Source organism: Hyperolius riggenbachi, chromosome 12 (genome assembly GCF_040937935.1).
Source record: "Hyperolius riggenbachi isolate aHypRig1 chromosome 12, aHypRig1.pri, whole genome shotgun sequence".
Taxonomy (NCBI): Eukaryota; Metazoa; Chordata; class Amphibia; order Anura; family Hyperoliidae; genus Hyperolius; species Hyperolius riggenbachi.
In genome coordinates, this window is record NC_090657.1 from 215,073,456 (window position 1) to 215,087,170 (window position 13,715).

The 13,715-nt window shown below is 47.4% G+C and overlaps 1 protein-coding gene across 1 annotated transcript in view; it reads right to left on the bottom strand.

The window, feature by feature from the left end:
* The window catches only part of KIF19 (kinesin family member 19), a 166,326-nt gene that overhangs the window by 65,372 nt on the left and 87,239 nt on the right, over window positions 1-13,715 (bottom strand). Inside the window, exon 7 of the mRNA XM_068263807.1 lies at window positions 8,204-8,398. Coding sequence (XP_068119908.1) covers window positions 8,204-8,398 — 195 coding nt within the window. The remainder of the gene's footprint in view (window positions 1-8,203; window positions 8,399-13,715) is intronic.

The window sequence follows — 13,715 nt, forward strand, 5'->3', positions numbered from 1 at the left end:
CGCCGTCTATTTACATTGGACAGCCCTGCGATGTACTGGGGACAGCCGTGTCACTCGGCTGTCCCCAGGAGAGGCTCAGAGAGCGATCGGCTCTCATTGGCTGATGTCTATGAGAGCTAATCGCTGTGATCGGACATTGAGGGGAGGGAGGGAGGAGGGATTAATAATTAAAAAAAATATATTCAAAATTCATTAACTAGAAAAGTAATAAAAAAAAATAAAACTGGCAGCAGCAATCAGAGCCCACCAATAGAAAGCTCTGTTGGTGGGTAGACAAGGGGGGAGGGGGGAATTCATTTGTGTGCTCGGTTGTGTGGCTCTGCAGCGAACCATTAAAGCTACAGGGCACTTATTTCTAAAAAAAATAGCCTGGTCACGGGGGGGGGGGGGGGGGGGATGGGGGGGGTGTAAGCCTGTGGTGCTTAAAGGACTCCCGAGGCCAAATGTTCCCCCAAAGAATAAAAAAAGTTAGATACCTGTATAACTTTGGTGGACACGGAGGACGCCGTCCGCGCCCTCCGAGCCCTTCCGCCGGGTCCCGCCTCTCAATATCCCCCCAAATGGCTCCCGACCCCACGGCCAGGGTCGGGCTCTGCTGCCTGTATGAAGATGGCCGCTGGCCGCGGCTGCGCACTCCGCATGGCCGCTACTGCGGCTGCGCAGCACTAGGGCCAACCCCCCGATCCACGCAACAGGCTGTTTCCTGTAGCGTGGATCGGGGGGTTGGCCCTAGTGCTGCGCAGCCACAGTAGCGGCCATGCGGAGTGCGCAGCCGCGGCCAGCGCTGGCGGCCATCTTTATACAAGCAGCAGAGCCCAACCCTGGACGTGGGGTCGGGAGCCATTCGGGGGGATATTGAGAGGCGGGGACCCGGCGGAAGGGCTCGGGGGGCGTGGACGGCGTCCTCTGTGTCCACTAAAGTTATACAGGTATCTAACTTTTTTTATTTTTTGGGGGAACATTTGGCCTCGGAAGTCCTTTAAAGGACTTCTGTCACGATAAATCGTAAAATTTAAAATACTTGTAAACACATAAAAATAAGAAGTCAATTTCTTCCTGAGTAAAATGAGCCATGCATTACAGGGGTTGGACAAAATTATGGTAACACCTAACATTCTGGCATCATAATCTTTGAACATGTTTTAAGCAATCAAAACTTGACATATGTTAAATTTGTTTTGTTTATTATTTTTGTTATTTGATATGTTTAATTAAAATAATTGTTTTTTACAGATATTGAAACCAAAAATGGTTATAATTTATAAAATGGCAGATCTCTCGGACTTTCAAAGAGGCCAAATTTTTGGTGCTGGTATGGCAGGCGCTGCTCTAACAGAAACTGCCCAATTGCTTGGCATTTCAAGAGGTACTGTATCAAAAGTAATGACTGCCTTTCAAAGAGGAGGAAAAACGTCCTCAGCAAAGCACACTTGTGGCCGAAAGTCGAAGTTGTCAGAGAGACCGTCAGACTCTAAATTGAATTGTTAGAAAAGCTTGCAAGACCACGGCTACTAAAATCACTGTAGAGCGAAATGAACACCTACAGAATCCAGTTTCCACAAAAACTGTTCGTCTGGAGCTGCACAAATCTGGATTCCACGGAAAAACTGCAATTAGAAAACCTCTGCTCTCAAAAGAAAAAGTTTCAAAGCGTTTAGAGTGGTGTGGAAACCACCAGAATTGGTCCCTCGAGCAGTGGAAAAATGTGATTTTCACTGACGAATCATAGTTTACCTTATTTCCGATCTCCGGCCGAGTGTACGTTTGGAGACAGCCGAAAGAAGCATTTCATCCAGACTGCCTTCTCCCAACCGTAAAACATGGCGGGCGTTCTTTGATGATCTGGGGTGCTATTTCTTGGAAATCCGCCGGGCCAATGATCTCCCTTCATGGTAGAAAGAACAGCCGAGACTATTTAGGAATTTTGGGCGACCAAGTTCATCCTTTGGTTCAAGAACTGTTTCCGGAGGGGAATGCCATCTTTCAAGATGATAATGCCCCAATCCATACAGCTAGAATTGTTAGAGAATGGCACGAGGAACATTCTAATGAAGTTGAGCATCTCATCTGGCCCCCGCAATCCCCAGACCTCACCATTATTGAGCATTTATGGTAGTTATTAGAGATTCAAGTAAGAAGTCGATTTCCACCGCCATCAGAGCCGGGACAAGGTCCTCCAGCACCCAAGGCTGAGACACCAAAGTGCGCCCCTCCATCCCTCCCACCCCAGCCGTCACACACTGATTGCTATTAGACTAAGAGGCGCCACAGGGCCCACAACCTCCCCAACACCTTAATATCGAGTTATCTGGCGTGCAGTCACTGCCATATATCCCCTTTTCTTATTACTCTCTGCTTCATACACAATTAGGAATGACAGCTGAATGAATTGTGCGCCCCCTCCTACACTGCGTCCTGAGGCTGGAGCCTCTCCAGCCTATGCCTCGGCCCGGCCCTGACCGCCATCATCTCTAAAAGAACTGGAGGGTGTTTTAACTGAAGAATTGGCTAAAATCCCTTTGGAAACAATTCACAATTTACATGAATCAATACCTCAGAGAATTGAGGATGTAATTGCTGCAAAAGGTGGACCTACACCATATTGTCACGGAACAGCCATGAGAAACGCGGGCGAATTGGAAGGAACCGTGCAGTCCAATTTCTGATCGCTTTCTGGCTACATTTGTGCAGCCATTGCAGCGAGCAGAACTGACATTCCTGTTTTTTTAAAATACAAGTTTTTCTCCTCTGCCCCTAATTTAGGTGCAGGATGTCTTTTGATTTGTTAATTAGCTTGGGCCAGGCTTATGCCCAAGGAGAATGTTTGTTTATTTTTAATTACCTCAGGCAGATGACAATTGCCCACCATTTGGTGAGCCCTTTTCATACAGGGAGAGCAAGGAAGCTACTCACAGCAGGAGGCTATTCAAAACCTGCTTTCACCCAGACTTCATGGCACCGATGACGGGCAAATCTGAAAGCATGTGTGGTATGATTTCCTGTCGGTATACGAAAACCGTATATCGCACAGCTATGAAATTCATATAGTCTTATTCGGTAAAATCTGGCCAACGTGCTGATATGAAATTCATCGCAATAGCCCGTCCGGTTATTGCGGTGTGAATCTTCTCAGGAACCTGACCCGCTGCCCTAGCCATGTCTGATGTCATATTAATCGGTATTTTCCGAAAAGTATGAATCTGCTATCCACCTAAATATGACATTTTATAAGTTTAGCCCTAAAATCTCTCAGAGGGAATGAACTGTCATTGGTGGGTGACTCAGAGGGGGCCGGCATTGCCACACCCCCAAACCAGCTTCATCAAAAGCACATGGCCGGCAGGCGGACCTCAGTCCTCCAAATTCCATCTGTATGAGAGCTGTCTGCTGCTAGCCAGAGGACACATGGTTAGCGGCCATCTTGCTCTGAACTGAAACAAAGAACTCTACAAGTTTTCCCACAAACTGACATCTTTCCATGAACCTAAGTATTTTATCCTTTTCTTTTCATACTGCGCTATTAATGTCTCAATAATTGTTGATTTTGATGATTGTCTGTATATATTATTTATCTTGCATTAATAAACGACGTTCAAACGTCCTTTGATTATTCAGCTACCCTGCAATTCAACAATACACAAAAACTGATCCCAGGTCTCCGGAGAGACACTACTATTGTTGGTTGTTAGCTAGACAGAATACAGCGTGTTTTAACCGTTTTATTTGCAGGATCAGTCAGTCAGTCGGTAGGGACGACTGGCCCATACCAGTGGTGGTGGCATATATATCCTGAAATAGTGGGTACCCCACAGGCTCTCTTCTGGTTTGTCTGCGGCCAATTCCCAACGGTTTCTTCGCATTGACTGCGACCACAGTTTGCACGATCCGTGCGCTGGAACCGTTTGGAAGGCATTTCGCATTCCAGCCACCAGGGCTCCTGTGACACAGATTAAAATATATTTTATTGATTTTCAAGGTGTTTCCATTATTTTATCAAACCGCTGTACTTTTCTCCTATGTCGCTGTCACTTTCAATAGGCAGTAGAAATCTAACATTACCGACAGGTTTTGGACTAGCCCATCTTCTCATGAGGGGTTCTCAGTGTTTTCTTTATTTTTACAAGCACTAAGTGAATGGCAGTTGCTCCGTCCAACTGCCCAAAAAAAGTGTGCAGCGAGCAGGGAGGCTGGACCAGCATAATTGTATAAATCATTTTCAGGGAATGTGCTGTGCTGTGCTTGGTGCTGTGGACTCCATGGCACGACCACCTCTCTAGATGTGCCACTGGTAATCTGAAGTTTAAGGCAGACCTGACTCTCTGCTCTATAAGATACGCAACAGCATGAAAACCTTTTAAAAATAAAAAACATTTCTTGGTTACAACTGATACAAATCCTGCAGTAAATCTGCAGTGCATCTACTTCCTGCTTTCATGGAAGCAGACATACTGTTAACATCCTGTGCTTTCAAGTTCGCTTATCTGCCGTGGCAGTTTGCTGACACAGAGAAGAGATCAAATTACACTTATGATTAGACACAGATGAGGAGGAATTAGACAGGCTAAACTCTCTGAATACATACAGGGTGCATTTCTCTAGGTTTTCCTTCTGTTCTGTGTAAGAGTTCAGGTCCACTTTAACTAACTCAGACCCTGCATTAAAGCCAATGGGTACCGCTATAAAAATAAAAAAGTCAGATACTCACCTAAGAAGAGGGAAGGCTCGGTCCTAATGAGCCATCCCTCTCCTCTCCCTGTGCCCTCGGTGCTGCGCTGGCTCCCCCGTTCGCGTCTGCCGCCGCAGGGACTTCGGAGGTCTTCGGGAGCACTCGGGCTTCCGAAGACGGGCCGCTCCATACTACGTACGAGCGAGTGCGTCATAGAGGGCGCTCGCGTATGCGTAGTATGGAGCGGCCGCGTCATCGGGAGCCCGAGTGCTCCCGAAGGCTTCCGAAAGGTCCCGAAGGCATGCGGAAGTGGCAGTATTTGACCGAACTGGTCGAATACTGCCACGGGGGATCCTGCGCGGGACCGGACACCGGGAGAGGAGAGGGAAGGCTCATTAGGACCGAGCCTTCCCTCTCCTTAGGTGAGTATCTGAGTTTTGTTTTTTTTAAACGGTAAACATTCACTTTAAAGAGAATCTGTATTGTTAAAATCGCTCAAAAGTAAACATACCAGTGTGTTAGGGGACATCTCCTATTACCCTCTGTCACAATTTCGCCGCTCCTCGCCGCATTAAAAGTGGTTAAAAACAGTTTTAAAAAGTTTGTTTGTAAACAAACAAAATGGCCACCAAAACAGGAAGTAGGTTGATGTACAGCATGTCCACACATAGAAAATACATCCATACACAAGCAGGCTGTATACAGCATTCCTTTTGAATCTCAAGAGATCATTTGTGTGTTTCTTTCCCCCTGCAGTTCTCATGCACTGAAGTTTCAGGCTGCTCGTTTCTTCCTGCAAACAGCTTTGCCCTTGTTTGTAATTCCTCAGTATGTGAAAGCCCAGCCAGCTCAGAGGACGATTTATCCAGCTGATTAGAGCAGCTTCTCTCTTCTCTCTTATCTAAATAACACACAGGCAGTGTGCATAGAGGGGCCAGGAAGAGTGAGTTCATAGCAGAACCACAACACTGAAGAACTTGGCAGCCTTCCAGACACAGGCCGACAAGTCTGACAGGGGAAAGATACATTGATTTATTACAGAGACTGTCATAGTACAAAGTGCTGCAGTTAGCCAGAACACATTAGAATAGCTTTTGGAACATGTAGGATGATAAAAAACAGGATGCAATTTTTGTTACGGAGTCTCTTTAAGTTTCCAGGTAAATTTCTCTACTTGACTACATGCATTTCCTCCACAGACCCACTAGATGGCGACGTCTGCCATGCTACCTGACCCCGCTATGTAGCAGCTCTGCAGCGAGAGTGGCTTTTGTCCTCAGCGCGGAGTCAGGTTACCAATAAAATAGCTGCTTCATTATAAGCCTGGAAGGCCCTTGTTAGACACACAGCGGCCGTGGCGAAGCCTATTCATAGTTGGATACTGTATAACAATGTATTAAGAAAAGCATAAAAGGCGTAATTATTGTGCTGGGGGTGCTGCGCTCCAACCGACAACATAAAATGACACGTTTTGTGTCCTTTCCCTTCTCTCGACACAGGAATCCTGAATTACGAGCGGCGGTAATAAAGGCCCCTCCCCTCCTCCCAGCTACAACCTGTTGTCCGTCAACAACGATCCCCATAAAACGACCGCCATTGAAAAACAGCTGGCCTGAAGGGGATGAATAGGGTTTTTATTCCTATAAGGCATGCGTGTTTATTTATCAGGTTTAGCAATAAAATTATTTACTTTTTATTTTGTCAATTTTTCTTTCAGCGCCACTGACTGGTTGGACATGTAATATTTTGTGAGGGGAAGAGTCTCGTTTTACAAATAGTAGAGAGGTGTGTCAAACTGTCAATGCCGATACACATAAAAGAATCTGCGGGCAGCCTTTTATGCTAACAGTCATTCCGATCGATTTCCTGAAAGGTAAACAATTGCACGGGAATACTAAAGCAACCACACATGTGTACGATGAGTCTCACATCAGCTGGACCGTTTCTGGGCAGAGGCCAGCCGGGCAAAGGCCTGGGAAGCCCTCTAGCACACAGGGTGCAGCCCAGACTGTAGGATTCTTTCTAACTGGTAGGGATAGGATCTCCAGAACATTGTTGGGAGCGTCAGTGGCGTAGCAATAGGCAGCGTCGGACTGGGACACTGGGGGCCCACCAAAGAAATTTCAACCTGGGGCCCACACATCCCATGATTGCGGTAAAAAGGGGGCGTGACCATGCCCCGGAAGGTGGGCATGGTCATGATGTATTATGGACAGGGCCAAATGTACATGATCTTAGCAGCATTGTAATTCAGAGACACTGCTGCCCAGCAAAACTTTGCATAGAGTCCCCTCCTTTAATATAAAGTAATGTCCTACCTTGCAGAGGTTGCGACCGCAGAGGTTGTGACCGCATCAGGGCCCTTGGGCCAAAGGGGCCCCGAAGGGCCCTCCCTCAACTACAATATTACCTCTTTATTGGTCCTTTGCTCATAATAATCACTTCTATAGATACTTTTGACAGTGGTAATCATTAACAAGCTATTACCCATCCCCTTCTTGCACCTCTGACACTATAGTTGCCATTGGCAGGTTTTGGTGCGTCGTATCAATTATGTATAGAGTGCCTGGGGGGCCCCATTGTAAAATTTGCATCGAGGCCTACAGCTCCTTAGCTACGCCACTGCTCTCAGCATGAGTGATTACAGCACTGAGAAGAGAATTTTTGTGCTGCAGGCAGCAATTGGAGCTCTGTCAGACAAGGAGGGGGGGGCCCACCAGAGACCTGGAGGGGGGGCCCACCGAAGGAAAAAACTGTACTACTGTGGCCCAGTCCGACCCTGGCAATAGGGGATGCAGAGGTAATGACTGCACCAGGACTCTTGGACCAGAGGGGCCCAGTAGCGGCCCTCCTTCAACTGCTTTGTTACCTCTTTATTGGTGCTAAACTATTAGTGATCACCTTTATATGTGCTTTGATTAGTTGTAACCATTAATAGACTGTCCTCCTCTCCAGCAGCTGTCCTTGGCAGGTTTTGTTGCTCCATAGAGTGCCTGAGGGGGGCCCAGAGCTCCTAGGGTACTCAACTGGGGAGCGCGATATCTGATGTTCCACAAAAGAGAGACCCTTATATATGTGATCGAGTACATCTCCTCATCCGCCTAGGCAGTGGTTATTTCAGAGGTAGCTCTGGTTTGTGAGTACCCTACCACTTTTCTCATCTCATTGATTAAAGGACAACTGTAACGAGAGGCATATGGAGGCTGCCATATTTGTTCCTCTTAAAGGATAAGTGAAGTGAGAGGAATATGGAGGCTGCCATATTTATTTTCTTTTAAGCAATACCAGTTGCCTGGAAGCCCTGACGATCCTCTGCCTCTAATACTTTTAGCCATAGCCCCTGAACAAGCATGCAGTACATCAGGCGTTTGACATTATTGTCAGATCTGACAAGATTAGCTGCATGTTTGTCTTTGTGTGATTCAGACACTACTGCAGCCAGGATGACAGGCAACTGGTATTGTTTAACAGGAAATAAAATGTCAGCCTCCATAAGTTTTGGGGAGTCAGGTGGGCCTGTAAAAATATATATGGTACCTGGGAGGCTCTTTCTGACCCGGCCAGATCGATCATGAAGAGGCGGCCCATGCGCACCTCCTGGGTGATGTTCTTGATGCGGTTTTTCTGTCTCACGGTGACCTGGAGGATGGCGTGCGACCGGGAGGACGTCTTGTTGGCTGCGGTGGGCTCCTGTGTCCGCTGCTTATTCCCCTTCATCAGCAGCTGCATAATCTGTGAGACAGACAGAGACGTCAGAACGCCTGGGAACCACAAATGTGATGTCACATGACTGAGCGGTGACGTCACATAACTGAGCGGCGACGTCACATGACTGAGCGGTGACATCATCAGCAGGGGAGCAGCTTATTGTGGCTCCAAGCAACACATAATTTGTGCACCGCCCCCCCCCCCTTTCCCCGAGTTACTTATTCCCCCCGTGTCATCACGTCACCCCCCCCCCCCCCCCCCCCCCCGTGCTCTGTGGCCTCCTTCTGCCGTAACTCACATAGCCCTGATCCTCGCCGCTCTCCGGCTTGTGGCATAGTTTAGTCACCATGGGGGGGGGGAAGCTAAGTGTCCAGCAGGAGAGAGGAGGCCACTAAGCACAGGAAGAGGAGGGGCGAGGTGACACTGTGAGGGTGACAAGTGGTAGGGGCTGCGGGGCACAGCAGGCATCCCAGCTTGGAGAGGCCCTTCTAAAGTGAGGACCCAAGCCGGAGCTTGGCTTGCTTGTACGCTGACGGTGCCCTTGATTATCAGGGCTGTGATAACTGTGCAGCAGGAGAGAAGAACCTTAAAGGACACCCGAAGCGAAAATAAACTAATGACATAAATGATTGTATCTATCTTCCTTCTTCTAAAAAGGACTTTTAAAGATATTCCAGTTTTATTTTATGTTTAAATCTACTTTTTAAGTTTTAACTGCTTTATTGTTTTTGCTCAATGACACATTCATTGAAGTTTGCCATAGCTAAAATCTATGAGCTATTGATCCTTTTTATCTCTCTCCAGCTCTCAGAAGCCATTTTCTGATAAGAAAGTGTTTTATAGGTGGAATTTCTTATCAGTGAGGGTCACACTGTAGTCACTTCCTGTCAGGAGTCAGGACTGAATCAGCCACTTACATACCTGATATTTAACTCTTTCAGGCAGAGAAAGAAAGAAAAAAAAGGAACACAGCATAGTTATTTGTGTGCTAGGCACTGTATATACACATGTCTATCTCATCATGTCACGTCACCTCAGGTATCCTATAGAGCGCACTAACTGTGGGTCAGCTGTACACCTGCTTATTAAGGAGCACCTCAGACAAATAAAAATGTAAGGTACTTACCAAGGAAGAGGATCCTCCCAAAACCCCCGGATCATATCCGACAAGAACTTGTCAAGTATATTCTCGTAGCTGCGCTCCCTGTTGTGTATAAGCACGGCCATACGTCACCTATTCAAGTACAGCCACGCCTCGCATTAAGTCCAAGCTGCTCAAACACGAGTGGCTACTGCACAGGCGTGGCCATATTTGCTTAGGTGCAGTATTGGCCACAATTGTGCACAAAGGGCAGCACAGTCACGATCCAGAGGCTTTCCTCTTCTAAGATATCTAGTTGACTTGTTTATTTGAATCCACCTCAGGTTTTCTTTAACCCAACGACCAAATCAGCCAATATATTATAATTATCACTCAGATTCAGGCCAGAAGCTTTAGCTACTATTCACAAAAACATCAAAAAAGGGACAAATGTGATATCAGTGATTTTGACATTTTTTGTTGTTGTTTAAGCTTTCCTGTAACTGCTGATTAAAGAGGATTACAGATATGCACACTGTTCCATGTTGATGCAAAGTTATGCAAATATATGCAGCTTGAAAATAGACCAATCAATTTAAACCTTAGTTTAAACGGATTGGTTCATTTTCAAACTGCATTCATTTGCATAAAAATGTGCATAATTTCAGAAGAATTTGCATCTCATTGATCATGCTAATCTCTTGGGGTTCTCACACAAGGTAATCTCTAGGGCAGTGGTCCTCAAGCTAATGCTGCATACACACTTGAGATAAAAGTCTTTGGAAAAGGCAAGATCACAGACCAATGTTACCCCATTCCATGTAGTATGAGAGCCATACTCTACACAGCCTATTCTATGGAGCTGAACTCCCCATCAGATAAAATCTTTGCAAGATGCTGCACACAAAGATGCTGTGCACATTCAAAAGATCAGTATCTGCAAAAGATCCCTTCCTGCAATAGATCCGTTCCTGCAAAATGCATTCATAGTCTATGAGATCTGCAGATCATCATACACACCTTGTTTAACCACTTAAGGACCTAGGGCTTTACACCCCTTAACCACTTGAGGACTGCAGGGCTAAACCCCCCTAGTGACCAGGCCATTTTTAGCTAAATTGGCCACTGCAGCTTTAAGGCCAAGCTACAGGGCCGCACAACTCAGCACAGAAGTGATTTCCCCCCCCCCCCCCCCTTTTCTCCCCACCAACAGAGCTCTCTGTTGGTGGGGTCTGATCGCTCCCCCGTGTTTATTTTTTTTTAATAAATATTATTGTTTGTTTGTTTTTTCTAAAACCCCTGTTTCTTTAAATTTATTCCCTCCCTCCCTCCCTCCCCACAGCCGGCCAATTATGGCGATCGGCTGTCATAGGCTTCTGCCTATGAGAGCCGATCGCTCTCTTGCCCCCCAGTGCAGCGCTGCTGCTCATCGCAGCGCTGCACCAAGTAAGGCAATAGCCGCTCGGAGACTGAAGGCAGGGCGGAGCTCCGCCCTCCGAGCATGAGATGCGCGCGCACCATGCGCGCGATCTCATGCTAAACAGAGCCCCAGGACTTTACGCCAATTGGCGTTAGGCGGTCCTGGGGCTGCCGCCGCGGCCACGCCTACTGGCGTGACGCGGGCGGCAGAAGGTTAAAGAGAATCTGTATTGTTAAAATCGCACAAAAGTAAACATACCAGTGCGTTAGGGAACATCTCTTATTACCCTCTGTCACAATTTCACCGCTCCCCGACGCATTAAAAGTCGTCAAAAACAGTTTTAAAAAGTTTGTTTGTAAACAAACAAAATTGCCACCAAAACAGGAAGTAGATTGATGTACAGTATGTCCACACATAGAAAATACATCCATACACAAGTTAGGCCCCGTTCACACTTGCGGTTGTTTGCCAAACGGACCGGATGACCTGACCGGATCCGGACTGGATCCGGATCGGAACCGTACGGTTCTGATCCGGATCCCGGTCAGGTTGCATCAGGTGTCCATCAGGATGCGATCCGGATCCGTTTGGCAAAAGTAACGTTAAAAACAAAAAAAATGTTGGGGTCTGGGAGGTCAGCAGAAGGGGGACCTGTGGAATCAGGCCCTCTGCTGTTTAGCACTCACCTCCACCTGCGACATGCTGCCAACATCTCCGGATCCGGATCCAGCTGTGCTGCTCCACTCCAAAATGCTTGCCCATGTGTCCCCATCCAATATCGCCGCAACAATCCCCATAGGAAGTGGGGTAGAACATCCGGATTTCTCAGCCAGTGTGTTGTGCGCTCTCCGGTTCCCATTGGTTTGTATTGGCCGGATGGTGCAGTCCGGCTCCGCCCCGGATACGGCTGCCGGAGGAGCCGGATGAAAAAATAGCGCATGTTGGAACGGAGGCCGGAGTCCGGATCCGGCCCGGATCCGGTCCGGCTCCGGTTCGGCAGAACGGACGCATGTGAACGGACGCATAGGCTTTCATTGCTATGCCGTGCGTCCGTTCCGTCCGTTCTGCAAGCGGTGCGGCTCCGGCACGGCGATTCCGGAGGGCCACCGCAAGTGTGAACCGGGCCTTAGCGGAAAATGACACTTTGTGAAAAAAAACAATAAAAATCAATTTCCGCTAACTTGTGACAAAAAATAAAATCTTCTATGACCTCGCCATACACCTAATGGAATACCTTTGGTTGTCTCCTTTCTAGAATGGGGTCATTTGTGGGGTTCCTATACTGCCCTGGCATTTTAGGGGCCCTAAACCGTGAGGAGTAGTCTTGAAACAAGCTAGCACAGTTAGGGTGCAAAAAAGTGCCACACATGTGGTATCGCCGTACTTGGGAGAAGTAGTACAATGTGTTTTGGGGTGTATTTTTACACATACCCATGCTGGGTGGGAGAAATAACTCTGTAAATGGACAATTGTGTGTAAAAAAATCAAAAGATTGTCATTTACAGAGGTATTTCTCCCACCCAGCATGGGTATGTGTAAAAATACACCCCAAAACACATTATACTACTTCTCCCGAGTACGGCGATACCACATGATTGGCACTTTTTTGCAGCCTAACTGCGCTAAGGGGCCCAAAGTCCAATGAGTACCTTTAGGATTTCACAGGTCATTTTTGTTTGAAGACTACTCCTCCCGGTTTAGGGCCCCTAAAATGCCAGGGCAGTATAGGAACCCCACTAATGACCCCATTTTAGAAAGAAGACACCCCAAGGTATTTCGTTAGGAGTATGGTGAGTTCATAGAAGTTTTTATTTTTTTGTCACAAGTTAGCGGAAATTGATTTTAATTGTTTTTTTTTTCACAAAGTGTCATTTTCCGCTAACTTGTGACAAAAAATAAAATCTTCTATGAACTCGCCATACACCTAACGGAATACCTTGGGGTGTCTTCTTTCTAAAATGGGGTCACCAATCAGGGTGCCCATGCAACATGCGTACGCTCAGACGCATCGTCACATGGCACACTATAGTATGCCATCACACGCGCGTGCGCGTCACCCAGCTGCAGAAGGCAGTCTCCAGGGGGCGTGCGACTATGACGCCACACGTAACTATCACGCCGGCATGTAAACAATCAACAAATTTATCTTCACCTGTAGAGTATACAGCCCGCCTGTTTCTGGGCTCCACATGCCCACCGGAGGAATATTTGTTCATAATGCGGTTCTGTATTGTAGTAATTCGGGACTGCTTTTGAAGATTGTGATCCGATACCATAGTAACGGAATGCGGAGCGCACGCATGCGCGGGTAACGCACTGCGTGGTCGCCGGGTTGAGTGTTTATTGTTTACATGCCGGCGTGATAGTTACGTGCAGCGTCATAGTCGCACGCCCCCTGGAGACTGCCATCTGCAGCTGGGTGACGCGCACGCGCGTGTGATGGCATACTATAGTGTGCCATGTGACGATGCATCTGAGCGTACGCATGACGCATGACGCATGGGCACCCTGATTGGTGGATGGTGCCTGAACAGTGGATTGGCCCTCCGAGCGGCCATCGGCCACGCCCATCCCGCGCACGGAGGACGAGCGGCGAGTGGTGAACTCTGATGTGGGCTTGTGGAGTCCTTGAATGAAGCAGAGCTGGCTGACTGACAGGTAGAGGAAGCCCAATAACATAACATAACGCATGTAATTCAAATGTGTAACTTTTTTTGATTGATGTGCACGCCCACGGGCGGAGTTGGGGATCTGTGTTTGGGGGTATTTATTGTGGTTTTTTGCACTGATAAGGTGTATATGTCTTTTCTGCTACCCGCCTTGACAAAGGGGACCCTGAG